Source organism: Magallana gigas, chromosome 3 (assembly GCF_963853765.1).
Source record: "Magallana gigas chromosome 3, xbMagGiga1.1, whole genome shotgun sequence".
Lineage (NCBI taxonomy): Eukaryota > Metazoa > Mollusca > Bivalvia > Ostreida > Ostreidae > Magallana > Magallana gigas.
The window spans coordinates 37,218,174-37,243,211 of NC_088855.1; the positions used below are offsets into that span (position 1 = coordinate 37,218,174).

Here is a 25,038-nt window from a genome sequence, read left to right on the forward strand (position 1 = left end):
TATATAGTCAATATAAGAAAAAGGTTTGCTGCGAGGAAAAAGTAGGGGGGGGGGGGGTAGTGACCAGGGATGGGGTAATTGAAAAAAGAATTTGTAATTGAGTGTAATTAATTACATTTTTCAAAGTAATTGAAAGTAATTGGTAATTGAGTCTGTCTTCAATTACAAGTAATTGAATGTATTTAAATACATTCCAAAAATATTGTGTATTTTCAATTACTTTTCAATTACATCTCAATTACTTTTCTCCAAGTTTAAGATATAATAAAGGTGTCTTATAATGATAAATAGATTTTATACATGTTTGGCATGGACTTTTGTTTAAACAATAATTAAATGTCCCATAATGTTTCATATGTTTATACAGTATGACATACTGCCCAGAGCAATAGGTAAAGATCTAATTTTGTGGAGGTGTGAACTCCTCCAATACCCAAGAACCCCAATTGATTTTAAACTGAACTGAACTGATTAGACTCAAGGGAATCAAAATATCTCATTCTTGTGAATTATAGCAATTATTATTTATATACTGATATGCTGTACTGCCAAAAGTTGTACTTTCTCAATAAACATAGTTTTAATATGTGAATAAAAATGAATTCACTATAGAGAAAATATTATTCAGAACCAAAAATGAACTCAATGGTACTTAATGAATTTAATGTTAAAGAAAATTTTCAAGAAATCTGATCTGAACTGAACTATACAAACTTTAAAAAAATAACCGTACATAAAGCCCTGTATATCTTAATGTTGTTCATATATGTTTATGTTCTCAAGATTTAAAAAAAATAAAACTAAAGTAATTGAAATGTAATTAATTACATTTATCAAAGTAATTGAGAGTAATTAATTACATTTTAAAAAATCAATGTAATTGTAATTGCAAGTAATTGATAAAATTGTCAATGTATTTGAAAGTAATTAATTACTTTTCAAAGTAATTGACCCCAACTCTGGGGGGTACAGGCCCCCTGCCCCCCCCCCCCCCCCCCCTCCCCAGATGCCACGTGCCATTTAGATTCTAATCCTGATTTGCAAAAATATGGGGCGGGTTGGCGGATTTTATTTATAAATATAAAAAATGTGAAAATATTTGAAAACTGCCAATTTAAGAAAGGGAGGTGTTTTTAAAAATAACAAAAAGTTCCTTTTGCATAACTGCACGCATATTAACCCCCTAGGACCGTACGTTAGCACAAAGTTCTATATCTATGCCTATTAAATATACTCTTCTTTTTTTCATTCTAGCAGATGAAAGTAGTTTAGGCACAAAAATATAATTATTGATAATCGAAATATTAAGCAAAATGTGGTGGAAGCTTAACTGGGACATAGTATACTTATGTATATCATGTGTGTCAGATATGAAAACCCTTTAGCGTGTTTAATTAAAACCGTTAGCATGTTCCGTTATTTGAATATTTACGGTATTTTCTTGGTATACTCAGCGGAGTGAAAAATAGAAAGGATTTGATTGGTTAATAGCATTTGAGCGGTATATGCGAAAAAAATTTGCGCCAAACAGCACACACTCAACAACACGTCGGAACCAAAGATGTTAGGATTCGGTGATTTCGACACTGGTAAACCATCACGATTTTGATTTTCACTACACTTTTGTAAACTGCACGTTTCGTATTTCTACATCAGTGGCTACTGTATAATATTTTCTATGTTGAATTGTTGATGTTTTGTAGAAAATGTTGATCCTCAAGTTAGAACTCCGAAAAAGAAGAGGAGTAAAAGAATACCGACTGTAAGCATGCATGGGTCATTATGTCAAATGATATAAATAAAATGTCGATATATTGGTACTAAAATCTTAAAATCTTGCACTGTAATTTTAACAGTTATAATCAGATGAGATTATTATATAACTGTATAACAGCCTACATGTAGCTGTGTAAAACATGCAGTTGCATTAATCTCAGCGAGATTCGTCGAGACTGAAAATTTTGGACGGACGTCTCTTCCCGTCAAAATTTTTCAGTCTCGACAAATCTCGCTGAGATTACAGTTACATAGGATATAATTTATTCCAGTGCCCCTTATAAATTGGGATAAATTTGATAGCCCATAACTTGATCGATTTAACATACTCATGCAGCTTGAAGCTATTTCAAGTAAATATGTAGCTACATTGTAGTTTGATAGAAATCTTAATTAACGAGGCCGGGTCTAATTTTTTCTGCCCTAGATTTTTTAATGAAATTTTTTACATAAATTTCTACTGATATAATTATTGTTTTAAGGAAAAAAAATCAGACATTTACCACACCGTTTGTTCAAGGGGTCATCTCAAAGTTTGTTTATCTTAAACATGGGACCCTATGGGATTTTGCCTGAAATGTATCAATTTTGCACGTTTTTTACATTTTTTTAAAACTTCTGCCCTAGGGATTTCTTTTTCTGTTCTACATATATTAAAGTTATTGCTTAAAGACATCAAATGGTCAAATAAAAAAACCCTTTTACCTCCTGGTTTGATCCAGGGGTCTTATCAAAGTTATTTTTTGCATGCCTAATTTCCCAGTTTGCCAGATAATGGCTATTTTTTTATTTGACAAAGACGGAAATGGTAATCTTTAAGGTATTATTAAAACATTCAGACACATTTCAGTAATAAATAAATATATAACATCGCATATTAAGGGTTATTAATATAAAATACATGGTTACTGTCTTGAAATATAGAAATTAAGCTATATTTAGGCGGATAAAGAAAACGTGACAGAGGGCTAGGCTTGCTGAACCCTCTTCACGTATTCGAACCGAGCCCAAATATAGCTTATACTTCGAGACTTTTATGTTTATTCCACAATATAATATCAATTTTACGCATCAATCGAGCTAATTTCAACAAATTTTGCTGAATATCTGCAGTTGAAACTATTACGCCATGGCGTCAACAAAGCAAAAATATGACATCACAATACCAATGAAACGCTGCGCGAAAGCGTGCGTACTCGTTCTGTACTCGGCCTTGTTAAGCTTGATAAAAATGATAAAGCCATGCATGTACATATAGCTATTAATCAAGATATGATACGTACAAGAGCTATGTACATAATTATATACAGTATTGTGTTGTAACTTGTGAGAAATATGAATGACTGACTATAGGTATTTGGTATTTGATCCTGGCCGTGCCCCCTGGATCTCTAGCCAGGTGTGTTTAACCAATAACCAACTAAGCTATCTGGATCCTGCAATCAAACTGGTCTGAATGTCACCTACTACCCCCCCCCCCCCCCCCCCCCCCCCCCCCCCCCCCCCCCCCCGTAAAAAAAAAAACACCCAAAAAACCTTAAATCCTAAATGATCTTTGCCCTGTGGGAACACCATGCAGGCCGGGCTACATGTAGGTACCGGTATACTTTCCTATGGCAGGTCTTAGGAGTTATCCCTGTCAGTTCCAAGGTTGGTTACAGCACCAATGTAACCAGTTTATATATACGTATTTTTATTTTATTCTTATGTACAGGCTTTTTTAATACTATGATAACATACCATGGTATTTTTTATTTATAATGATATATTCAGACACTGTTAAGGATATTTAATACTTTTTTTAATTTTAATATTTAGATTGTTGTTGAGGGAAACATTGGAAGTGGAAAATCAACGTTTTTACAGTATTTCCAAAACTTTTCAAACGTAATTGAGGTGAGATATTTGTTTTGAATTAATTTTTGTCAAATTATTAATATAAACATAATATATATGTTAATAAAGTACAAAAAATGTTAGATAATATTCAGTAATTATATAACATAGATCTGCAAAAGGTTTTAAAGTTGTGAAAGGTGTAGAGAGTCGTATACATTGTATATAGTCGAATATTTACTGGTGGCCTGTCTTAGTACTAGTACAATGAATATTTATAAAAACCATTTCTTTTTATAAATGCATATGTGTTGGACATATTGTACAGATGGTTCCTGAACCAGTTCACAAATGGAAAGATGTTGATGGATACAATACGTTGGTAAGTTTTTGTACATTTCCAAGTTTGAGTTTTAAGGTAATCAAGTGCAAAAAATATCATGTGATATGAAATTCTATATTTTACATTATTTATGCCATTCAAGCACATTACTGATGCAGTTTTTTTTTATTAGGATATGATGTATAAAGATGCCTCTAGATGGAGCCTGGCCTTCCAGTCTTATGTACAGCTAACCATGGCAGAGGGCCATAAGCACAAGGTCAGCACTGGAATTGGAAATATTAATATCCTTTTATATATGCATCGTATGAAATAAATTACATGTACAAAAGCATGAAATGTTGATAAGATCTTTTTGTTAGCTAGCACAGCAAACTTAACATCAGTACAACCTGTGCACTAATTTTATATGTAAATGTGTACCTACTGGTTCTTCCTATACTCGCATACTTAAAGTAATTTTTTTTTGTGTCTGACAGGCAAAAAACGCCAAACTCAAAATGATGGAAAGGTCAATCTTCAGTGCAAGAAACTGTTTTGTGGAGAACCTGTACCAGAGGTATATTTCAGAATAATCAAAGATTTGTGAAATTATAACATTTCGATTTGTTGGAACCAATATTCCTTTCAAATCATAAAGAAGCCAATTTTAAATGTTGCTATCATAGTAAAAAAAAAACAAAAAAACACACAACAACCTTGTAACTAATGATTCCTGAGAATTAAAATGCTAATACATGTATATACAAAGTTCAGTTAAGATGCAGATAAGTTACTGTAGTATCCATGAAACTGAATTCACAAACATTGAGCCATCACAAAGGAATTATGACTCCACAGCATTTAGATTTTATTATAAAAGTGTGTTATAGATGACCTGGTTGGATGATTTATAATGTCTCCTTTAAGAAGTTCAAGCTGATATTATTTTGACTTGAAAATTACAAAAGGATATCAATAATGCAATAAGTCAGTTTCTCTTTCTAGAAATGTTGTGTTTGATTTTTAAAAAAGAACAAGTATCTGTATTTGTTGCAGTAAGCTGATGCCAGAGGTAGACTATGCAGTGTTATCAGAGTTCTATGACTTCATATTGCAACAAGAAAACACAAAGATTGATATCATTGGTAAAGTTTTCTTTTACATGCATATTTTGTGTATTAAAATTATCAGTATTTCTTTGGTAAAATTATTTCTTGCTATCCTTTTAACTAATAACTTGAATATTTCTTCAATTTAACTGAAACATTAAGTTGGTTTTTTTTTCCCACATATATGAAATGGAAAAAAGTATGAATCAGTTACGAGAGATTAAGATTATTGCATTTGTTTCCTACCTGTAAATTTACAGTGTATTTGAGAGCTGATCCTTTGACATGTCAACAAAGAATAAAGAAAAGAGATCGTATGGAAGAAAAATCTGTTCCCATTGTAAGTTCATGTACATATAGTGGATGAAGTCCTTATTGAAATATTAGAACCATTTTAACAAGACCTTGGACTTTCATTAGGATGTAGCTATCTAATTCTTGCGTCAAAACAAGTTAAAAATGATGCGGTTTCAAGCAAAATGTGCACCGATTACGTAGTCTTGGCTCAAAAGCCAGACAAATCTTGTTGATTTCAGAGAACCATGGCTGAGTAGCCAACAATGAAATAGACATGCCTACATCACATTGGTGTTTAACACAACTACCCTAAGTCCAAGCTCTTGTTAAAATGGTTCTATTGCTGAAATCTTCACTTTATGAAGAACTTTTCGAAATTTTGACAGGAAACACAAGTGTATAAATAGTGCAAAATGTATTTTAAAGGATCTGATTCATAAAACATTGTAAATGAATCAATCAAGTGCACATTAAATAAAGAAATACAATTTACATATAAATGTATTATTATTTAATGATTTGCCTGTGAAGACATGGTTTATTTATATGTGTTTGTAGGCACATACATGTATACAATAAGAAGTACTATATGAACATTGCAAACAGACGCTGTACAGTATTAATTGTCAGTCTTGTCTTATAGGAATACCTGCAATCACTTCATGATCTCCATGAAAACTGGCTGACACACCAGACCAAATTCAAAACTCCAGCTCCTGTTTATGTAAGTCAATAAAAAATCTTTTTAAACCCAGAACTTTCCCACAACTATACATGTATTATCATGCGTCATTGATCCAGTAAAGAGTATTGTTAAAATGTCTTTAAAATTATAAGCCTGGAAAAGTTGTAATAATTCCTTTGGACAAGAAAATTCTTAAAGTCTAATTTACTGTACATGTAGTCATTACTCCTATGACTGTTTTCTTTTAAACAGGTGATTGATGCCAATGAAGACATTTCTAATCTCTCTGTAAAGTTTGATCAGTTCAGGGACTTCATTTTCTCAAAGTACTCTGTAGTGTGATGCCATGGTAACCGTCCACTCTCAGGACTACCAACTAGTATTATACATTAGTGATCCCCATAACATTCACTCGCTTCTTGCAGTGTTGATGTGAAGTCAAAAAGCAACTGAAAATATGATCCATCTATTCCAATGCTATTTCTAACAGCTGAAATAGTCTTTCATTGTATGTACATGTATTTAATACATATGTGTTCATAAAAAAATATATAAAATTGATCGTTTTACAATTAATGAATAGTACCATTACATTTATACATGTATGTTGCTGTACATGATTTTATTGATTACACTGTGGACTTGTACTTGTTCTTTTATTAATCGTGTATGTATATCATTAGTTTTATTTATTTAATTCATAAGATTTTATGCACTTTTTTTTTAAGATAGTGCCTAGATATTTAAATCTATGTGTGATTTCTTTAAATAAAATCTGACATAATGTATACTGTCATGAAATTTGTCTCAAAACCAGAGGAAACCATAACATTGTGAAACTTTTAAAGGAAGTGTATTTCAAATCAGATGGCAAGACATGCTATTAATGGTGTGAATAAGGCCAAAGGAAATGTCATGTTGGAAATTTTGAATTTACCGGGTGGCAGTAAATGACAGAAACATGAGATTTGTAGTGCACAGATGAATCTGCCAAGTTTTTTGCAACTAATATACATGTGCAGATATTGTGAATCTGCTTCAATAGCTACTAGTGTATAAGCAAGTCCCAACCACCGTTCATTTTACGTGAACAAACTTATTTTAATTGTGTTGTTTTGGTATATGTCTGTTTACCCACCAGAAAAGGCTGTCTTCCTTTATTCAATTCTTCCTCTGAGATGTTAAATACTTTATTGCTGCTATAGGAAATTCAGACAACGTACTCGTTACACATCATTGACATGATAATCAGTGTTAGGAATCTATCTATCAATCAAGACATTTTGCCAATAAACTAAAAAAAAAATGCATGAACCAGAGTAACTACATACACATTTGGTATTTCAACATAAGAGATATGATGTCTGTAAACTATAATTGAATTTTACCTGATAAGTAATTATTGTGAAGTGAATTAAAAACCTTGCAGTTTGATAAACCAACCCAAAATAGCAAAAATGAGAGTGTGGTGGATACGCTTTGGCGGATCCAAGTCAGTGCATGGGAATTTGCATCAGAGTAAAAAGTGAATTTTTGCGATATAACGCGGAACTTAATTACAAATATTGTCATTTCATACAAGAACTCCTATGAAGAACAATTAGAGAAAAATAAACATATTTAATTATAAATAAAACAAAAAATCTTATTATATAATGATGTAAACGAATCAGATTAAGCTTCATACAAATTAATATAAATTCAAACGTAAGAAATCTTTAAAATCTTCGTACTCATTTTCAAAGATCATAATGCATTGCGCTTCTCACATTCTCATGGGTGATGTATTATATAAAATGAGTCGTCATCATCTTTGTATTATAACAATTTTAGTTCAAATTAAAAGTTTTATTTAATATCATAGTAGAATTGAAAGGATGTCATTGTTCAAAACGTTATAATATATATATTATATTGCCGCAACATAGATTAACGTCTAGTTCAATATCGGGAAAATAAGTCGAACTGTGAATTGAAATAAGTTCAATCTATACATTTTTAAGCTATTGTTCAAATCTAAATGACGTAAATTCGTCCTTTAAATTTATGACATATGTCATTTGAAAATTAGTACTAAGATTTTAAGGATTTCCGACGGTTGAATTTACATGTATATTAATTTCAAAAGAAAAATAATGAATGCCTGTTCGAACACAGGGTCGGCGAACAAATGCAAAATGATGTTCTACTATCTACTACATCTACTATTTTTGCATTTAAGACGCTTCACACACCCGGGAAAAGTTCTGCATAGAAACCCATTTAATATTCTGTATGGTTGAAATATCTCGATTTCTAGCATGTGTTCGACTTGACAATGACTGAAAAAAAATCATCGACTTCTTATTTTACAGCTACTCATGAAAATAAAAGTCCCTGCGATATCGAACTCGGGACCTGTGGGCACCTTATGTCGGCAGTACTGTCATAAGAAGAAGCTCATGGTCTTAACGCCGGATTTTACACGGAATTGGTTTTCTCTTTTACAAACCCGATGAGTTCCGAGAGAAACAATGGCGGATTGTCTATTGTGCTTTGAGCAAGAGATGAATCTTCTCTAAGTGTGTCGCTTTATCTTTTTATTACAGGTATATCTGCTTAATGATGACAATTTAAAGATTTACTGCATAGTTGCGTAAATGGTTTGTCTCAGATTTATGGGTAATAAAACCAGATTTTGCAGAGCTTTGTTGTAAGGTGCATAATAAATTAACCCAGTTTATTTTTTTTAGTGTAGTTGGACTGTGTATTAAATACAATTATAGTTGTCAATTGTATATAGTTTAAAAGTATGTCACACTTTTAAATTTTTATTTGGGCTTAAAGAAAGATACTGAAACTTGAGCGTTTGATTTAATAGTCCTATTGACATCTGAACAACCGGATAATATTGTGTAAAGCAGGTGTATAGAGACATTGAATGGGATATTTCATGACATAAGAGTTAGACAATAATTTTGTTATTTTGCTGTTAAAGCTGTACTCATTTAATATAACTGTGTGTGATTGTTGTAAGTTTCCTATGTTTTGTGATTAAAAGGTCTCATATATATTTAAGTGCCAGATTTTGGGTTGATCTATGACCGACATCTGCTTCATGATATTAGGAGTTGTTCCTCTACTGAGTATCTCTGTAATATTTTTTGTTTGTTTTGTAAACATTAATTGAGTGAATTTGAACTTAATAACTCTAATGTCTCTGTAGGTATTAGCCATGGCAGACCAATCCCAGCAGGCAGGTGCACAGAATCAGCAATCTAGTGCAACCCCACCTCAGCCTGTACAGCAGCAAGGTAGGAACTCTTGATTTGTGCAATATTTTCAGAAAAGGAGGAGTTAATACTTGTGTAAAAATAGATTTGATGACTTTGATACACAATGTATGTTTATTTCATTAAATTCTGACACATTGATATATGTTATTTATTTCTTTTAAAAAAGTTGTTAATATTTTTCTAATGCATGACATTTCTTATATCTATATGATAGGAAGCAACCAACAGCAAACAAACACACAACAACAACAACAACAAACAGTGGCACCAATTCAACAGCAACCAGCACAGCAACAGCACACAGCCCAGCAACAGCAGGTGCAGCCACAGCAAGCAACACTACAGCAAGTTCAACAACAGCAGGCCGCTCACTCAGCTTTACAGCAACAGCACCAGCAACAACACCAGCAATCAGCAGTAACAAATGCGATCAACATCACGCCACAGAATGCTGCTGCCATATTTTCTGCTAACAATTCAATGATGACAGTCTCCAACCCAATGGTTGCAAATGCCATGACAGCTAATGCTCTGGCGGGGAATGCAATGGCAGGGGCTACACTACAGGGTGGGATACCATCCCAGGGCATTAATGCCAATGCCATGACTGTCAATGCTGCTAACTTGAGAAGTGCCATACCACAGGTGCAAGTCATCCCTCAAATGCAGGGCACACCTTACATGCAATACCCCTTCAACCAACAGCAAATCATGCTACAGAATGCTGCTGCAATGCAGGGTAACTTGAATTATTACAGTATGTGGCTTACAGAATTTTTTATTGTTCTAATCAATTTTATATTATCATAATCATAGTAAATTTTAACAATTATTCACAGTTCATGCTAAAGAAAAGCATAATAGTGAGGTATAACTTGTCAATTATATGATTTTAGTATTAAACATGCATTGCATCTAAACTTGGAAGTTTTATTAAACAAGTTTTTACTGACTGAATTTTGGAATTATTCACATTCTCACAAAGAAAATGAAAACTATGAAGAAAATCTATAATATTTTATCAAAGCATTGACTTGTTAAAGTTATCATTGTCTTATTATTACAGCAGCCATGCAAGCAAATGCAATGAATATGAACATCAGTCCACAGTTAAACATGGCAAATATGAACATGGCTGCCATGATGCAGCAACAGAGAATGGGGGTCAATGCTGGGCTTATGTCACCAGGTCCAGCCACAGGCTCTCAGGTAAGGCCTCTTTCTTACTGATTTAATGCATGTACAGGTAGTCTTTAGGACTGTTCAATTATGCTAGTAAGATCTATGATGATAGTGTTTGATAATAAGTGCAAGTTTTTAGTGATGCTTGTGCCTAATTTGTCTCAATACATGTTGTGAAATCATGATTTTTTCAGATTTTAGGGTTTTTTTCTTCCAGAATTCAGGAATAACATTTACCCCATTGCAAGCCCAGGTTTCTGCAACTGTCACTTCTACAACCAATGCGAAAGCTCTGTCTGTCAGTAAAGGGCAGACAACTCCCTGCACTCCCACACAGCAGGCCTCTGCTACAGCTCTTATTGGAGGCAAGCCAATCATGCCCACTCAACCCAACATTGCAGCACAGCCACTTGTTCTTAGTAAGAGTCTATTAAAATTGATTCTTAAACATTTTTCATGATCAAAATTACTTAATTGCACTCTTTAATATGATGTTTTTTCTATGTATTTTGTAGGTGTTTTGCCAAATCAATTGACAAGTTCTGGAGGATTTGTCGGTGTAAGTATTTGGACAGTAGGTCTTGTGGATTGTTCATTTTTGTCACATAAATGTGTCTGTTTGGTTGTCATTTTAGTCCAAAGGACAGTCTATCGCTCTGAGTCAAGGTACCCCAGCACAACTCATCAGTACACAGGCTCCTATACGATTCAGCCAGCCACAGCTTGTGTCCAGTACAGGTGTGTTCTAAATTAATTTTACCTGTACACATCTTAATATATTTACATTTTCAGCTGTCTTTTTCTGTGATAACAATACGAATCAATTTTGAAGCCTATAGCCCAATAACTTCATAAAAGATGAGCGACACAAAATGGGCGTGTCTTATAGCATAACTGAAAAATGGCATTGGCTGCACTGAGTAGTAATATATAGCATTTGCTTCATGAAACAATATTGGTTTTAAAATGTTGTTTTAAAGTGTACGAATTGGAAATAATGTAAATATAAGTAATAAGAAGTCATTCTTTGAATATTATGAGGTGATAATTTCAGTCAGAGCGTGTCAAATCTATCATTAAGCCTTTTGGGCTTTATTTGATTTGACCACTCCCGACCAAAATTATTACCTCATAATAATCAAAGAATGATTCCTAATTCCTTAAAAACTGTTGTTGTCAATAGATGATTTCTACCTCTTTATCCAATATTCAAAGAGATATTTGAAAACTGAATGGTCGATACACTGTATTTATATGCTAATTTGCATGATACTTAACTTCTAGGCCAGATAAACATCCAGTCTCAGCCCATTATGACAAACCAGTCCATTCTACAAGCCATGGCTACACAACTTCAGCATGGGGCCATTCCATTGGGCCATCAGCCTTTACAGCTATCAGCATCTGGCCAATCACCAACCATTTTACCTGGACAACCGGTTTATATCAGGACGACCCAGATTCAGGGACAACAAGGTAGGAAGCCTGAAAAGTTTTCTGTTGCTTCCAGCGCTCTGTTCATTTACTTGCTTATTAACATACAGAATATGATCCAGAAATTTTTGTTTTCTTCATATCTATCGATGTAAAATTGATGTAAATGTAATATTTTATGAAAGATTCATGTGTTGCATCAAAACCATTTTTCCTGCATTTTTGGATATCTAATGAGCTGTAAATTTTAACAACAGCAATCAATGAATCTGCAATGTTTTTTTTATAGTAAAGCATGATTTTTTTTTTTAATTCAAAGAACAATTATAGCAAGTCAAATGTAACAGGCTTGTCAGAGCTTAACTGCAGGTCTGTAGCTCCCAGTAGGAAAAAATATTGATGGATGACCTGGGCGCTACAGTTCTGTAAGTGTTAAAAAAATGCAATTTACAGCACACAAAAAATTGTGATACTTTTGGACTGATTAACCATATATCCACACATATTCTGTTGGAAAAAATTGTTCTATTAAATTCTCTTCAGGGAATTTACTACTGATATATTCACTTCACTTGCCTCAGACTTTCTCTTAAACATGCTAACTGACCTCGGAAATTGAAGTACCGGTATGTTCAATTCTCATACTTATGAAGAGTCGCCATTTTTACATGTAAACAAACTACACCACTGCACTTCACAGAGGTGGTGATGGTGTTTAAAAGAATATTAGAGGGAAGTCAAGTGACAGTATTTGTGGTTAAATGTACGAGACATTTTTTTTCAATAAAATAGGTGTACAGAACGTGTTTGAATATAGGATTTACAAGTCGAAAACTAGCACAATTTTTTTGTGCACCATAAATTGCAACTTTATAACACTAAAGGGACTTTAGCGCCCAGGTCATCCATAAAAAAATTTTCAGACCGGGAGCTACAGACCTGCACCTAGTCAGAACTTACAAGGGCCAAACTTTTTTCCCTAGGACTCTTTTATCTCCCAAATCTTAGTCATGCTCAAAACATTTCATCACTAGACTTAAAATGTTTTAGAGGCCTCATTTAATGGCAAGTGCTAAACTGAAACTGCTGTAATCCAAATTCGAAAGAAAATTTTGATTTGAAAAATACAACACATAAGAAACATGTAAATCCCTATTTCATAATATACACAAATATAACTTTTAAGGGAAAGAGCACAATTTAGATTCTAATGAGTAAGGGAAAAAATCTTAAACTAAGAGAGAAAAGTTTGGCCAGTTCTGTCAGTAGATGTTGTGTGATGTTTGATGGGCATGCTTGAGTGAGTGTACCTGTACTCCCCTTGGTGTTGTGATGTGTCAGTAGTACAAGTCAGTCTGGTTTTAAAAGAGAGTTTGATTGAAGGTGTACTGGCAGCCCAGGGGGTACAGATTGTTGGGACCCCTGTTAAAAACTCCTCGCAAAATAATGTTGCAGGGGTCCAGATCAACAAACAGACCAATCAGGGTCAGTCTGTTTACCCAATCAAAGCGGTCACTGCCCGAGTCAATCCCACCACTGTCAGCAAGCCTAAGACTGCAGCGGTGTCAGGTGCACCTAAAAACCCAAAAGGACGGCCTAGAACTGTCAACAGGATTGTAGGTAAAGGTACCTTTTTTTCTGTTTGTTAATAGTTTGTAAAATTTATGTTTGTATATTTTCCCTATGATTTTTTTTACAGATACATGCTTTGATTGAAGGTTTAGGGTTTAAAAGTATTTCAAACATGTACTGAGACATTTTTTTCATGTTAATGCATTTATCTCAGGTGCCATGACAGCTTCAGCTTCAACCAATACTGTAGCTTCAGCACTATCCCAGTCTAAAGCAGCCAGTCAGTCAAAACCTGCCACCCCTACACCAAATTCATTGACTGTTCCCAGTCAGAACCAAAGCAAGTCTGACAGTGAAATGGAATCTACCAAAAAAACTGCTGTTGGAGATAAAACAGAGAAGATCAGTCCTGTCAAAGCAATTAAGGTATGTTATAATGAGAAAAATTCAAAGGAGAAATATTGAAAAAATATTGTATACAATGTTTCAAGACACATGGTAAATGAAATCTCTGAGTTAATCAATGTTTTATCTTTTACAGCAAGAAAAGGCCTCAGGCGGTGTTACAGCTAAGTTGTCTGCCACTGAAAAGATGGATGTTGCAGAGCTGAAGATAGAGAATGGAAAACAAGAGACTCCCTCAGTGGTAGAGAAACAGAAAGCCATTGTAAAGCCTCACATCCTGACCCATGTCATAGAGGGCTTTGTCATACAGGAGGGGCCAGAACCCTTCCCTGTAAGTGGTTGAGATAAAATAATATGTTTATAAATGTGTATGTTGTCTACATTTCGATCTTTGTAGTATACGCAGATACCCCTGTGCTGTATGTTTTACTTGTTTAATAGTACTAATGAAATTCACATTGATCAAATTTTATTCTTTGAGAATTTGAAAAGGTATGGAATTATATCTATCTAGGTATTTATTATAGACATACACACACACACACTTACATATTATTCAATGAATTTTAAATCCTAGGTTCTTACGCAATAGAATAATGGTAATCTATTAATTAATCATAATTGCATAGGTACCTGTAAATGAAATTTTACATTAACATATTTGTCTGAAACCATGAATGTCTAGACATTTTTATAATTTAAAAAAGTTAATTTTTGAAATGGTGATTGTTTTAACTTTCTGAAAAGGTCCAAAGATCTTCACTGCTGACAGAGTTTATCCCACCAAAGGCCAGTCAGGGACTAGATAGAGTGGATGAAGACTCGGACATAGAGAGTGCTGGTCCCTCAGAGGTTGTGCCAAAGAAGGAAGTCACAGGTATTATTTTGCAATGTTCTCTCTGTGACTTACCCTTTCTATATACCTTTTGTTGCACATAACAAGTGTTTACTTTTAAAAGTTTGGATTACTGGGTAATTTAATACCGTATTTCACGGAATTTAGGTCGATACGGTTTATTGGGCGAAGGAGGCCGTTTTTAGCCATAATATAAAAAAAAGTATAAATAGGTCGACTTCGAAGAATTGGTCGAAAAATTACCGCTAGTTCTAATGAATAAATGGTTTAAACCAATAACGTTATCATATAGTAGCCTTTAATCTTATTTCACAGTTTTAAACAAAAGGGAAATAAAATGTATTTCTTGAAAACATCGTAAGAAAATGTCTGAAATTGCGTCAAAATTTTCAAACCAAATAATTCAGTACAGCCGGTTTTAATTTAAGATCGTTTTTTATTACTTCCCTGCCATGTGTACAAACTGGTGTTAACCGGGGGATAGTTACCTAGCCTGGAGGCATGACTACGGTAGCACATGCCACCCTGTGTCTCTATGTGACTTTTTACTGTGTATATACACACGAGTCAACCTCTGATCTTATTGAAGCCTGCAGGCATGAGTAGCACGTGCCGAGAGTTCAACTGTGTATAAACAAAGTCAGCGCTACCCAGACTGATTTCAGAGACACCTGGCTAAAATTTCATCGAAAGTTTTATGTTGAATATACAGAAAAAAACTTGTTCATGTATTCTATTATGAAATCAAATTGGTTTTTTTTTATTTCTACCCGACGATATTTCCCCCCGTAATTACCCTTTGTACAGTTCTCATTTTACTTTTACCACGCGAAATCGATTTCCTGTTTATCGTAAGCACACGATCAAAATGCATGACAGCATTTAATGATTCAGTCAGTGATCTAAGTAAGAAATGTAAGAAGAAATAAATCTATTTACATTTAATTTTGTTTAAATGATAAATTACTACAGTATATTGATTAAAATCCATACGATTTTTACACAGAAATTCAAGCAGTATTATAGTAAACACTCATGATTTTATTGAAGGGTTGCATAAATTTTTGCAAAATTCCAACCAAAAAAACCAAAAAAAACATAAATTGGGCGAAGCGATGAATAGGGCGAGGTCCACATGTCAGGGGAAAAAAGTATCGACCTAAATTCCGTGAAATAATTGTAATTTTAAATACCCAGGAATGTTTTAAATAATTTGCCCTTATTTTTTTGCTTAGAACCGGAGTTTTTCTCTAAATGTGAATTCTGTGGAACAGAGGAACAGGCTTCTAGATTCAAGAGATCAAAGAGATTCTGTACCATGGCATGTGCTAAGCGGTACAACAGAGCACACAGAACCTCCGTGTTCAAAACCAGAGGAAAACATAGTAAGATCAAAATATCTATAGTGCTTTACTTTGTAAATGTTCCATGTACAAAAATTGTCAAATGTGAGGCAGTTCTGTATGTGAGTGAATTCTTCTTTTCAATGTAGTGGGCATTGGAAGAGGGATGATAATGAAGAAAGGCTCGCCTATCAACTTGAAGAAAGGCCTTAAAGGTCCAGGAAGAGGAGGAAAGCTGCCTTATGGTGAAAACCGAGTCAGTAAAATTAGGAAATAATATTGAAAGCACACCATTTTTTGTAATAACTATTACCTTAGTTCATTTTTTACATGGGGGGAAAGGTTCTAGAAATATTAAAAAATAGCTAAATTGTTGACTTTTATTTTTGTTTGACCTGGTTTCAATGAGATAGATCATTCTTGTTACATAAAATGCTAAAACCAAATTGGTAGTTAGGTAAATTTATGGGCCAAATGGATTCCATTATTAATTAAATTTTCACACATTGAGCCACCAACAACAATGATGATTACTCAGTAAAGTACATAATTAGATGCACCTGATTTGTAGGAATTTTCTGGAGGTGATAATGAGGACACTGAGCCGATGGAGGAGGGAGAACCTCACAGTACCTCCAACACCTCAACCTCCAATGATAGCTCTTCTGCCCCTGAGTCTCCGGCCACTCTCGGGGATCCAGCTGATAATGCTATGGAGTCTGACACCCCCATCACCCACCCTGGAAAGTGGACGGTAAGACTCAATAGTCCAATTTTACTGCACTCAATGAAGTCTGATCCTCAGCAAAATTTGATACCTCTAAAATATCTGGAAATTATTGTTAATATGATAGAATTGACTTTATTTTTTGAAAATTTATAATAATTTATTGTCTTTATATAAAGTTGGATAAATATGAATGTTTTTGACTTTGCTAGAGATACCGTGGAAACATTAAAATTTTTGAGAGCCAATTTTAGTTAATTGGGTTTGTTTTGCTTATTTGTGGTGATGTAATTTCGTGGATGCCGCTTTTTAAGTTTCGGTAAGAAAGATAACTCTTTCAAATATTTTTTTGTCAAGGATGTAAATTTATGGAGGAGGGGCAACTACAAATACCACGAAAATTAAGCCACAATAAATTCTAATGATTTCACAGTATTTGAATAAAAATGCGCTCTTGTTTGCATAACAAAAGAGTTCACAAATCTACATTTTTAGTAAACTTTTCAAAGCATATCCACTGGACAAACATGCTACATGTATTACTTTCTGTAATGCCTGTATGTGTTTGTTAATAATTTACCAGATTTCAATTTATATGTTTAATGAATGAAGAGAAGACACCATCTTAAGGATGATAATAATTCTTTAAGCTGAGGATTTGAAAACTTTGTGAAATTTGTAAATGTAGTTTCCTGTACATGTGTACATTTATTTGTGTTGTTAAATGCAGGTTACAGAGGTATATGAATTCATCAAGTCTATGCCAGGCTGTTCCCCCTATGCCGATGAGTTCAAGTCACAGGAGATTGATGGACAAGCTCTGATGCTGCTGAAAGAGGACCACTTAATGACCACCATGAACATGAAACTCGGGCCTGCTCTCAAAATCTGTGCAAAAATTAACGCTTTCAGGGGGGATCTTAGTTAGAGGTGCAGCGTAAAAAATTGTATGGACATTTGTATGGACTTTTTAAAATCAAAGAAAGGTTTTATTTATAGTCAGATTTTTTAATACCATGACATCAGATCTTAACTGGGTTTTTTATCTTCAAGACAAATCCACCTAAACACCTGTTATCTTTTGGTTGCTGATTGTGTATAACTTTTGTCTGAAAGCATGTTATTGTTTTTATCATTGACAAATGTGTGATGTTTCTTTGTGTGTATACTACATGCCAATATTTACTACATGCCAATATTTACTACATGCCAGTATTTACATGTACTGTGAATACCGGTACATGACCTACGTTTATTCATTTACTGGTATTTACCATGTAAACGACTTTAATCATGAACAGTTAATCAGTAAACAATATGAAAATGTTAGCTTTTAATGATCTCAATCTGACATATCTTAGAGTCAATCATATTAAAACTGGGCATGTGTTTCTAGAACTCAACTAATGTTTATGCTTGTAGTCAAATTGGTGCAGACTAATATTTGAAATGTTTTACGAAGTAAATGTACAATTTATAAATAGATTTTTTAAGGATGCTGCCTGGATTGCCATTTCTTTATAAACACACATACAAAGATTAAGATTTTTTTATGGTGCTTTTTTATATTTTAGCTTTATAGGTCACAATTTAATTATGTTATCATGTGATGAACTCTTTTGTTTCTGAAGGTTTTTAAAAGTTTTTTGAACTTTGAGTCTGTGTTGTTATGGTATTTAAATATTGTGGTTTAAACATTTTTGTAAAGAACTTAAATGCTGTATTTAAAACACCAGAATGGAAACTTCATGTTTTGAATTTTCTCCCAACTCTTCACTTGGTTCATTCTATATCCAAATTAAAGGATTAAAAAAATTATAGATTTTAGACTTTTCTTTTCCCTTGTATACCTCATATAAAGATGCATGTAATTAAGAATTAAAAAGTCTGTTAATCTCCATCACTGCAAGCCAAGGTCAATCAGTACGATCCTCTACCATTGGACTGTGGGTAGGATAGAGCTATGCAGTCTCCAGACCATAGCTTGAGATGAAAGTATATCTCTTCAAAAATCTATGATTCTCAGCAACTAATGGTATGGTACATGGATTGACCAAAAGTGGCTTGATGAAGACTGAATGTGAAAAAGATGGGCGGATAAGGCATGTAAAATACCCATACATAGACGGATAAGATAATTTTAAATTAAAATATCAACAAATCTGATGAATTTTTAAAACACAATTCACAACAATGTATATTTTATGTAACATTGATTTGTATCCCTTAAATATGTTCAATACTTGAAGTATGTTTATTTAAATTGGTGAATGCGTATTAAAACCCCCCAATAATTTCATTTTAGCTCACCTGAGCTGAAAACTTCAGTGAGCCTTTCTGATCACATTTTGTCTGTCGTCTGTCTGTCCGTCTGTCCGTAAACTTTTTACATTTTCAACATCTCCTCAAGAACTAAGTACTGAGCCAATGTCAACCAAACTTGGCACAAAGCACTCGTAGGCAAACGGGATTCAAAGCTGTTAAAATTAAGTACCACACTTTTTTTCAAGGGAAGATAATTAAGAATTGTTGAAATTTTTTGAGAAATTTTCAAAAATCTTTTTTTTCAAGAACCATTCAGCCAGGAAGCTGAAACTGGTGTGGAAGCATCCTCAGGTAGTTAAGATTCAAAGTTGTGAAAATCATGACCCCCAGGGATAGGGCGGGACCACAATTGGGGGTGGGGGGTAAAATTTTTACATAGGAATATGTACGAAAGTAAATCTTGTTCACAGAAACTAATCTGCCAGAAAAAGCTGAAACTTTTGTGGAAGCATCCTCAGGTAGTGTAGATTCAGAGTTGTGAAAATCGTGTTCCCTGGGGGTAGATGGGGACACAATGGGGATCGATGTTTGACATTATTGAGTAAATCTTTAAAAATCTTCCTCTAAGGAACTAATCAGCCAGATCATTCTTTATAATTGTTTAGACTTTGGCCCATGGACGATTCTTAGGCCCCACAAGGGGTTCAGAGTTTGATGTAGGTTTTCAGCCCATATATAAACAATTATTTAGGATTTTTTTGAGAATGCAATACTCAACATTTGATATGACTATAAAATCATCCTTTTATAAAAGGGACTAATGATTATAAACATAAGAATATCCAGGGGGAAAATTAGATTTTATTTATACAGGATCTACATGTATTATTATACATTAGCCAGATAGTTCGTATTATGACTCCATTAAGCTGATTTTATCATACCTTGTGTTCCTCAGGTGAGCGATGTGGCCCATGGGCCTCTTGTGAAGAACTTCGATGCCCTTTCTTTTATAGAGTGGATCTGTGCTCTATATCTTTGTCATGGTCTAAATAATGTTTAATGGAAAACAAACCGATTTCAATCAACAAAAATGTGGAGAGATGACCAACTATACATCAATCATATAATTTTGTTTCTTAACAATTAAACGATTTAGACAAATAATACAAGTCCGAACATTCGTGGCCACAGTCATATATTACATTGAATCAGCTCACTCTGTTGTGATTAAGCACCATACATTAGGTAAATTTATAGAACTCGGCTTATGGGGTCGATACCCCAAAACTTCAGGCAATTATTTTTATTTATCGTTTGTTGAAATATTCAAACTTGAATATAGTGAGAAATTGTGCTTTTGCAAACTTGTATTTTAACATTATCAAATAGATTTAATTGAAAAAAAAAATCAATTTGAAATTGTATTTTACAACTTAACCTAATAGGCATTTACGCGCTATCTTATTCGATACATATACATGTATAAGGAACGTGACTGTCATTGGTTAAAACCAGAGGTCATAACATGATCCGATCCAAGGACGGCTGTTGGAGATCGAAGTCAAAATTGGTCCACCAACGGTATTTATTCATGTCTCATATACATACCATGCCCCTCCTACAATGCCACAATAGGCAACAGGAATAGCTATGAAAAACCCATGAAATTGTTTTAAAGTAAGAGAAAAATCCAAATACCTCGAAGAATGTTTTATTAATCGCACATGTATAGAGACAAAAACGCAGAGGGCATATATTAAATCTAATAAATATGGAATGCTGCTCTTGAATCTCACTATAAATATTCAAAGCATTTCTTCTTGAAATATGGTTCCAATGGTGAAGGGCGGATTTAATTTCATGATCCACTCGTCTTTAAGCGATGAAATCATATTCAAGGTGAGATACAGAATATTGCTGCATTCTTTTTTAACAAACCATTTGTCTTTGATAAAGTATCATGTCAACACAAGCTTTATGTTTATTGCCAGTTTTTTGCTAAAACAATAGTCAATGCTAAAAAAAACTAACTTCCCACATATGCAAATCTTCTAACCACATGATTGGTTTTTTTGCAAATTGTCCAGGAATCCCTTTTTAATGGATGACCTTCTTATCATATCTGCACTCGATGATACTCAAACACACCAAGAGGGCAATAGTTTGTGTTTCACATTCAAAAGTATAATGGAATCGAAAACGAGTGTATTACGTGTAAAAATATGAAATCATATGCACAGTAAAAATATCTCGTTAACTGTTTGCATGCAACTCACTGGAACCAAAAGTTGCTCGTTCCATCACAATTAAAAGCGACTCTCGTTCCTGAAAAAAAAAGAACATAAAAAGAAAATAACTTGATTTCTCACCACCATTTTGAATTCAAATCATGGTATTTGATTGGATGTTTTAAATGATCACGTGGTTACTTACTTTTGTCAAGGATCAACCATATTTCTAGAACGTCCACACAAGTTTACAATCCAGGCAGGGCAACATTTGATTGCAATGTTTAGAAAGCAGTACCCCATGGCGTATCCATCCCTCGGACAAGACTCCATGCACGGGCAAAAGAACGTGAAAGGACACATGGCCATCTGTCGCGGGTTTTGACCTGTAGAGAGAACCAACCAACTTGAGTGAACGTTGTTTCTAGTAATTCTTAAGAACTACCTATCTCTTAAAGTTTTGATGATTGAAGTTTATACTTCAAAGCTTACCCGACGTCATTACGATAAAATCATTGAGACTGAAAGATAATTATTTGCCCCAATGCGAATTATGAAAGTCTTTCTTTATATTTAACATTTGATGCTGAAGAAAAGTTAAATTGTTTACATGTTCTTGATTCAACAGAGAAACAGTCCTGTTCTTTGTAATAGCAGGAACATTTCCTTTATATCATCCCAAAAGCGTTGCGTAGCACTACAGGTTTTCGGACTCGCACAGATTAGAAGATCGACCAAACACAATCATTTTTCATAATTAGATTGGAAGTAATTCTTAGTACAATGTAATTCAATTATGTGTATCAGTACTTCACACAAAACAATAGATGTACTCAAAAACTGTGTAAACTATGTTCAATGAAAAGACAAACGTATGCAAATCGCGGTATCTATATTTGCTAGTTTGAAAAAATATATATATTATATATTAAATGATTCTTAAGAAAATGGTATAAATCAAATAAAACGTTTATCCTACCATTGGAAAAATATTGGATTCCAGACAGCATAAGCAAAGCATAGAGACAGAATACAATGTGGAGTTTCATATCCGATGTGTAGTCCTTTCCTCGTGTTGTTCCGTGGCTCTTTTGGTTCTGTCCAGAAGAAGGCCTAACTGTCATGACTCAGCCAAAGCCTGTAAAGCCTTGGACATTCTACGTAGTCAGTGGTACCAGCCGGTCAGCACGGGATGTGGTCAAATGAACGTTTTATGTAACCATGTCTGAGTGCAGATTTATGGAGGATATTGTCAGTAAATATTATTTTTGTCCTGTAACAAATCTCTGATATTCTTTGCGGACAACTCTAACCAAATTGTGTCCACCAGACTAAGCCAAAATTTTGTAAAAAAAAATAAGAAGAAGAACACTTTTGAAAATATATACGGTATATAGCTGTTGGTTAGTTGTAATTGGGCTCAAGAAGAGAACAAAAACTGATAATTTTAGTCATAATATCAATAACATAATCTATAGACGGTTTCCAGGATCAAAGTCAATGCGTTTAGTAAAATTAAATTGTGTACATATGTCAAATAAATGCAACTAGGGTGAAAGAAAAAAATGTGACTGTCATGGTTATAAGTACAGATTGAATATGAATATTGAATGTTTTGTATGTTGAATTCCGTTATGTGCATTGTCCGAAACTAAAAGTAAACACTCGCTCGTAGCACTGGTCGTGGCAAATTCTCTTCAATTTCCTCGGTTTCATGAATAAGTTCATGTCTTATTCCGATTTAGTCCTTTACACCTTTGTGATGGAAAACTCACCAATTGCATGAATATTGAAACGGGTCCACAAGCTCAAGCATTTTTTATACCTTCAACTTATTTGATACCTCCAAAAACTAAAGAATTAATTCGCCTTATTATTGGTAGATTAGAATTCATGGATACAGTATGACACTAAGTAATTTTCAGCTGTAGTAATTAGAGACTGACCATGGGTTCCTAGGATAACACACTTGTTTTCGCAGCAGTTGTATTTGAATTTTTATTGTACAACTTACTTTTAATATGGAATCAATATCATGCGCTGTCCAAAAATATGACATCTTTACTGGTATCCTTAAAAGTGTTTCCCCCAATATTTCTTACCTGTTTTGAATTTGGCAAATCGGTTGCCCTCTGCCCAATCAAAATGAAAATATCTCTATTATGGTAAATCCATTTTATTCTTGAGTATCTTTGTTCGCAATGACTAGAAAGTTTGGTATCTGAAAGGCCATATGGCGAAGAGAGAGAGAGAGAGAGAGAGAGAGAGAGAGAGAGAGAGAGAGAGAGAGAGAGAGATTGTCGTCGCGTTTATGCCTTTTCGCCATCTTTTATTTGCTCAATCACCCTGTACAGAAATGCCGTTGCATCTTTTTCCAGTACATCAATAGAGATAGGTTCTTATTTTAAAGGTACCACCGTTTATTCACGTTTGCATGGCAGTCTGCATGAAAGTTTTACTTTGTATGTATATAATCATAATGATTTAACGAAATTCGATCTATGAGCTGAATTTTGTCAAACAACGAGCTTCTGAACGGATTTAAGGTGGCTCTTTACACCCACAGTTTATTCCAATTTTCAATAGAAGACCACAACATATATACCTATCAAATATTAAAGTGATGATAGGGATACTCTAGGTATTTTAAAAGAATTTTTAAATGTTTTTTCGTGTTTTTGTAAAATTATTTTTTAAAAGATAGCTATTAACAAATTAAGAGAAATTTTTTTGTCATATGATGGATATTTCCTTCGGACACATAAAAAAAATATAACACTTCTTAACATTAAAAAATGTTATTATTGCAATTTTTTTTAGTATTTCCCCAAAACATAATTTTTCATATTTTCTTACTCTGTTGACAAATCATCTGTAAAAGTTGCTTGATGTTATAAGAATATGTATTTTGATAACTGTGACATAAAAAATTGAATGAAAATCATTGCAAATAAACACAAAAAATATTTTAAATTTTATTTGGTATGGAAGTTCCTCAGGTAAGGGTTATCGTTCCTAAGTTCCAAGGCCCAAACATGTTGGGGACTTTTCATTTCTAAGTTGAAGAAAATTTCCTAAATATAATGTTGGAATGATAAATACATACGTATTTCATTATATAGACATGTAAAAGTGAATATATTCGCTTTAATAAAAAAAACTAAGTCAACTAAATAAAGGGGAAAATTGACTAGGCTAATAGGATTTATGTATCCCAACATTAGAGAAATTCAAAGCAACCCTCCCATCCCCGTAAGGTGGTAAGGAACATCTTTCGATATTAATGTGCATTAAAGTATATCATAATTGAAACACTTTCACTGGTTTAGCATTTTCTTTCACAATATTCAACCAAAAAATACGTTTTAGAAAATTTTGGAAAGTTAAAAAATTTATGGTTCTCAACGGGAATCGAACTCATGACCTACAAGTTTGTAGTGAACCCACTAACCCTCTGCGCTACGGCGTAACATAAAGATGATGGCAAAGAAACTATATAAAAAATTATATTTGATTTTATTGTTTATTTAGATAAATAATACCACACAACGTGAAGGTGTCACATACCATATTACTTGTAAGTAATGAATTTTCCAATTATCAAATCAAATCTATTCATTTAACAAATTTTTCAATAGAGTGGTCCCCATACAATTCGCCTCAGTTTAAATCAGCAAGTTCCGGAATTGCATGCTTCCAGATTTACTTGTTTGCGTACTG

The 25,038-nt window shown here is 33.6% G+C and overlaps 2 protein-coding genes and 1 long non-coding RNA gene across 10 annotated transcripts; 2 read left to right on the top strand and 1 right to left on the bottom strand.

Annotated features, from left to right (window-relative positions):
- Positions 1-1,448: 1,448 nt before the first annotated feature.
- On the top strand, positions 1,449-6,815 carry LOC105337973 (thymidine kinase 2, mitochondrial). Its single transcript, XM_034480078.2, has 10 exons — positions 1,449-1,589; positions 1,704-1,762; positions 3,595-3,672; positions 3,941-3,994; positions 4,128-4,214; positions 4,435-4,514; positions 4,994-5,082; positions 5,307-5,386; positions 5,987-6,067; positions 6,281-6,815. The coding sequence occupies exons 1-10, from the start codon at positions 1,562-1,564 to the stop codon at positions 6,368-6,370; spliced, it is 726 nt and encodes a 241-aa protein (XP_034335969.2). The 5' UTR covers positions 1,449-1,561; the 3' UTR covers positions 6,371-6,815.
- A 1,714-nt stretch (positions 6,816-8,529) lies between these two features.
- LOC105318098 (polyhomeotic-like protein 2) lies at positions 8,530-18,642 on the top strand. Of its 8 annotated transcripts, none has more exons than XM_034480079.2 (16): positions 8,530-8,616; positions 9,234-9,321; positions 9,518-10,060; positions 10,370-10,512; positions 10,703-10,904; positions 11,001-11,044; positions 11,121-11,223; positions 11,770-11,961; positions 13,303-13,539; positions 13,706-13,917; positions 14,033-14,227; positions 14,644-14,773; positions 15,988-16,137; positions 16,245-16,351; positions 16,667-16,849; positions 17,553-18,642. In XM_034480079.2, exons 2-16 carry the CDS (start codon positions 9,243-9,245, stop codon positions 17,748-17,750), a joined length of 2,718 nt encoding a protein of 905 aa, XP_034335970.2. In that variant the 5' UTR covers positions 8,530-8,616; positions 9,234-9,242; the 3' UTR covers positions 17,751-18,642. The 8 variants fall into 8 exon arrangements, with proteins under 8 accessions (XP_034335970.2, XP_034335973.2, XP_065935611.1 ...); XM_034480082.2 differs by having other exon boundaries at positions 9,518-10,042; XM_066079539.1 differs by having other exon boundaries at positions 8,566-8,589.
- Positions 18,643-20,805: 2,163 nt separating this feature from the next.
- On the bottom strand, positions 20,806-22,597 carry LOC105335469 (uncharacterized). The gene is made up of 3 exons (XR_901305.4): positions 22,298-22,597; positions 21,524-21,704; positions 20,806-21,415 (listed from the first exon to the last, which is right to left on the bottom strand). It is a non-coding gene; the product is annotated as an uncharacterized lncRNA (long non-coding RNA).
- Positions 22,598-25,038: the final 2,441 nt, after the last annotated feature.

Bases quoted from the DNA above. Each gene is read 5' to 3' on its own strand.
- LOC105337973 (XM_034480078.2), top strand. From the start codon at position 1,562: ATGTTAGGATTCGGTGATTTCGACACTG. The intron at 3,995-4,127 runs GTAAGTTTTTGT...TTTTTTTATTAG, and splicing joins TTGATGGATACAATACGTTG to GATATGATGTATAAAGATGC. The intron at 4,515-4,993 runs GTATATTTCAGA...TATTTGTTGCAG, and splicing joins GTGGAGAACCTGTACCAGAG to TAAGCTGATGCCAGAGGTAG.
- LOC105318098 (XM_034480079.2), top strand. From the start codon at position 9,243: ATGGCAGACCAATCCCAGCAGGCAGGTGCACAGAATCAGCAATCTAGT. The intron at 11,962-13,302 runs GTAGGAAGCCTG...GTTTGATTGAAG, and splicing joins CCAGATTCAGGGACAACAAG to GTGTACTGGCAGCCCAGGGG. The intron at 14,228-14,643 runs GTAAGTGGTTGA...CTTTCTGAAAAG, and splicing joins AGGGGCCAGAACCCTTCCCT to GTCCAAAGATCTTCACTGCT.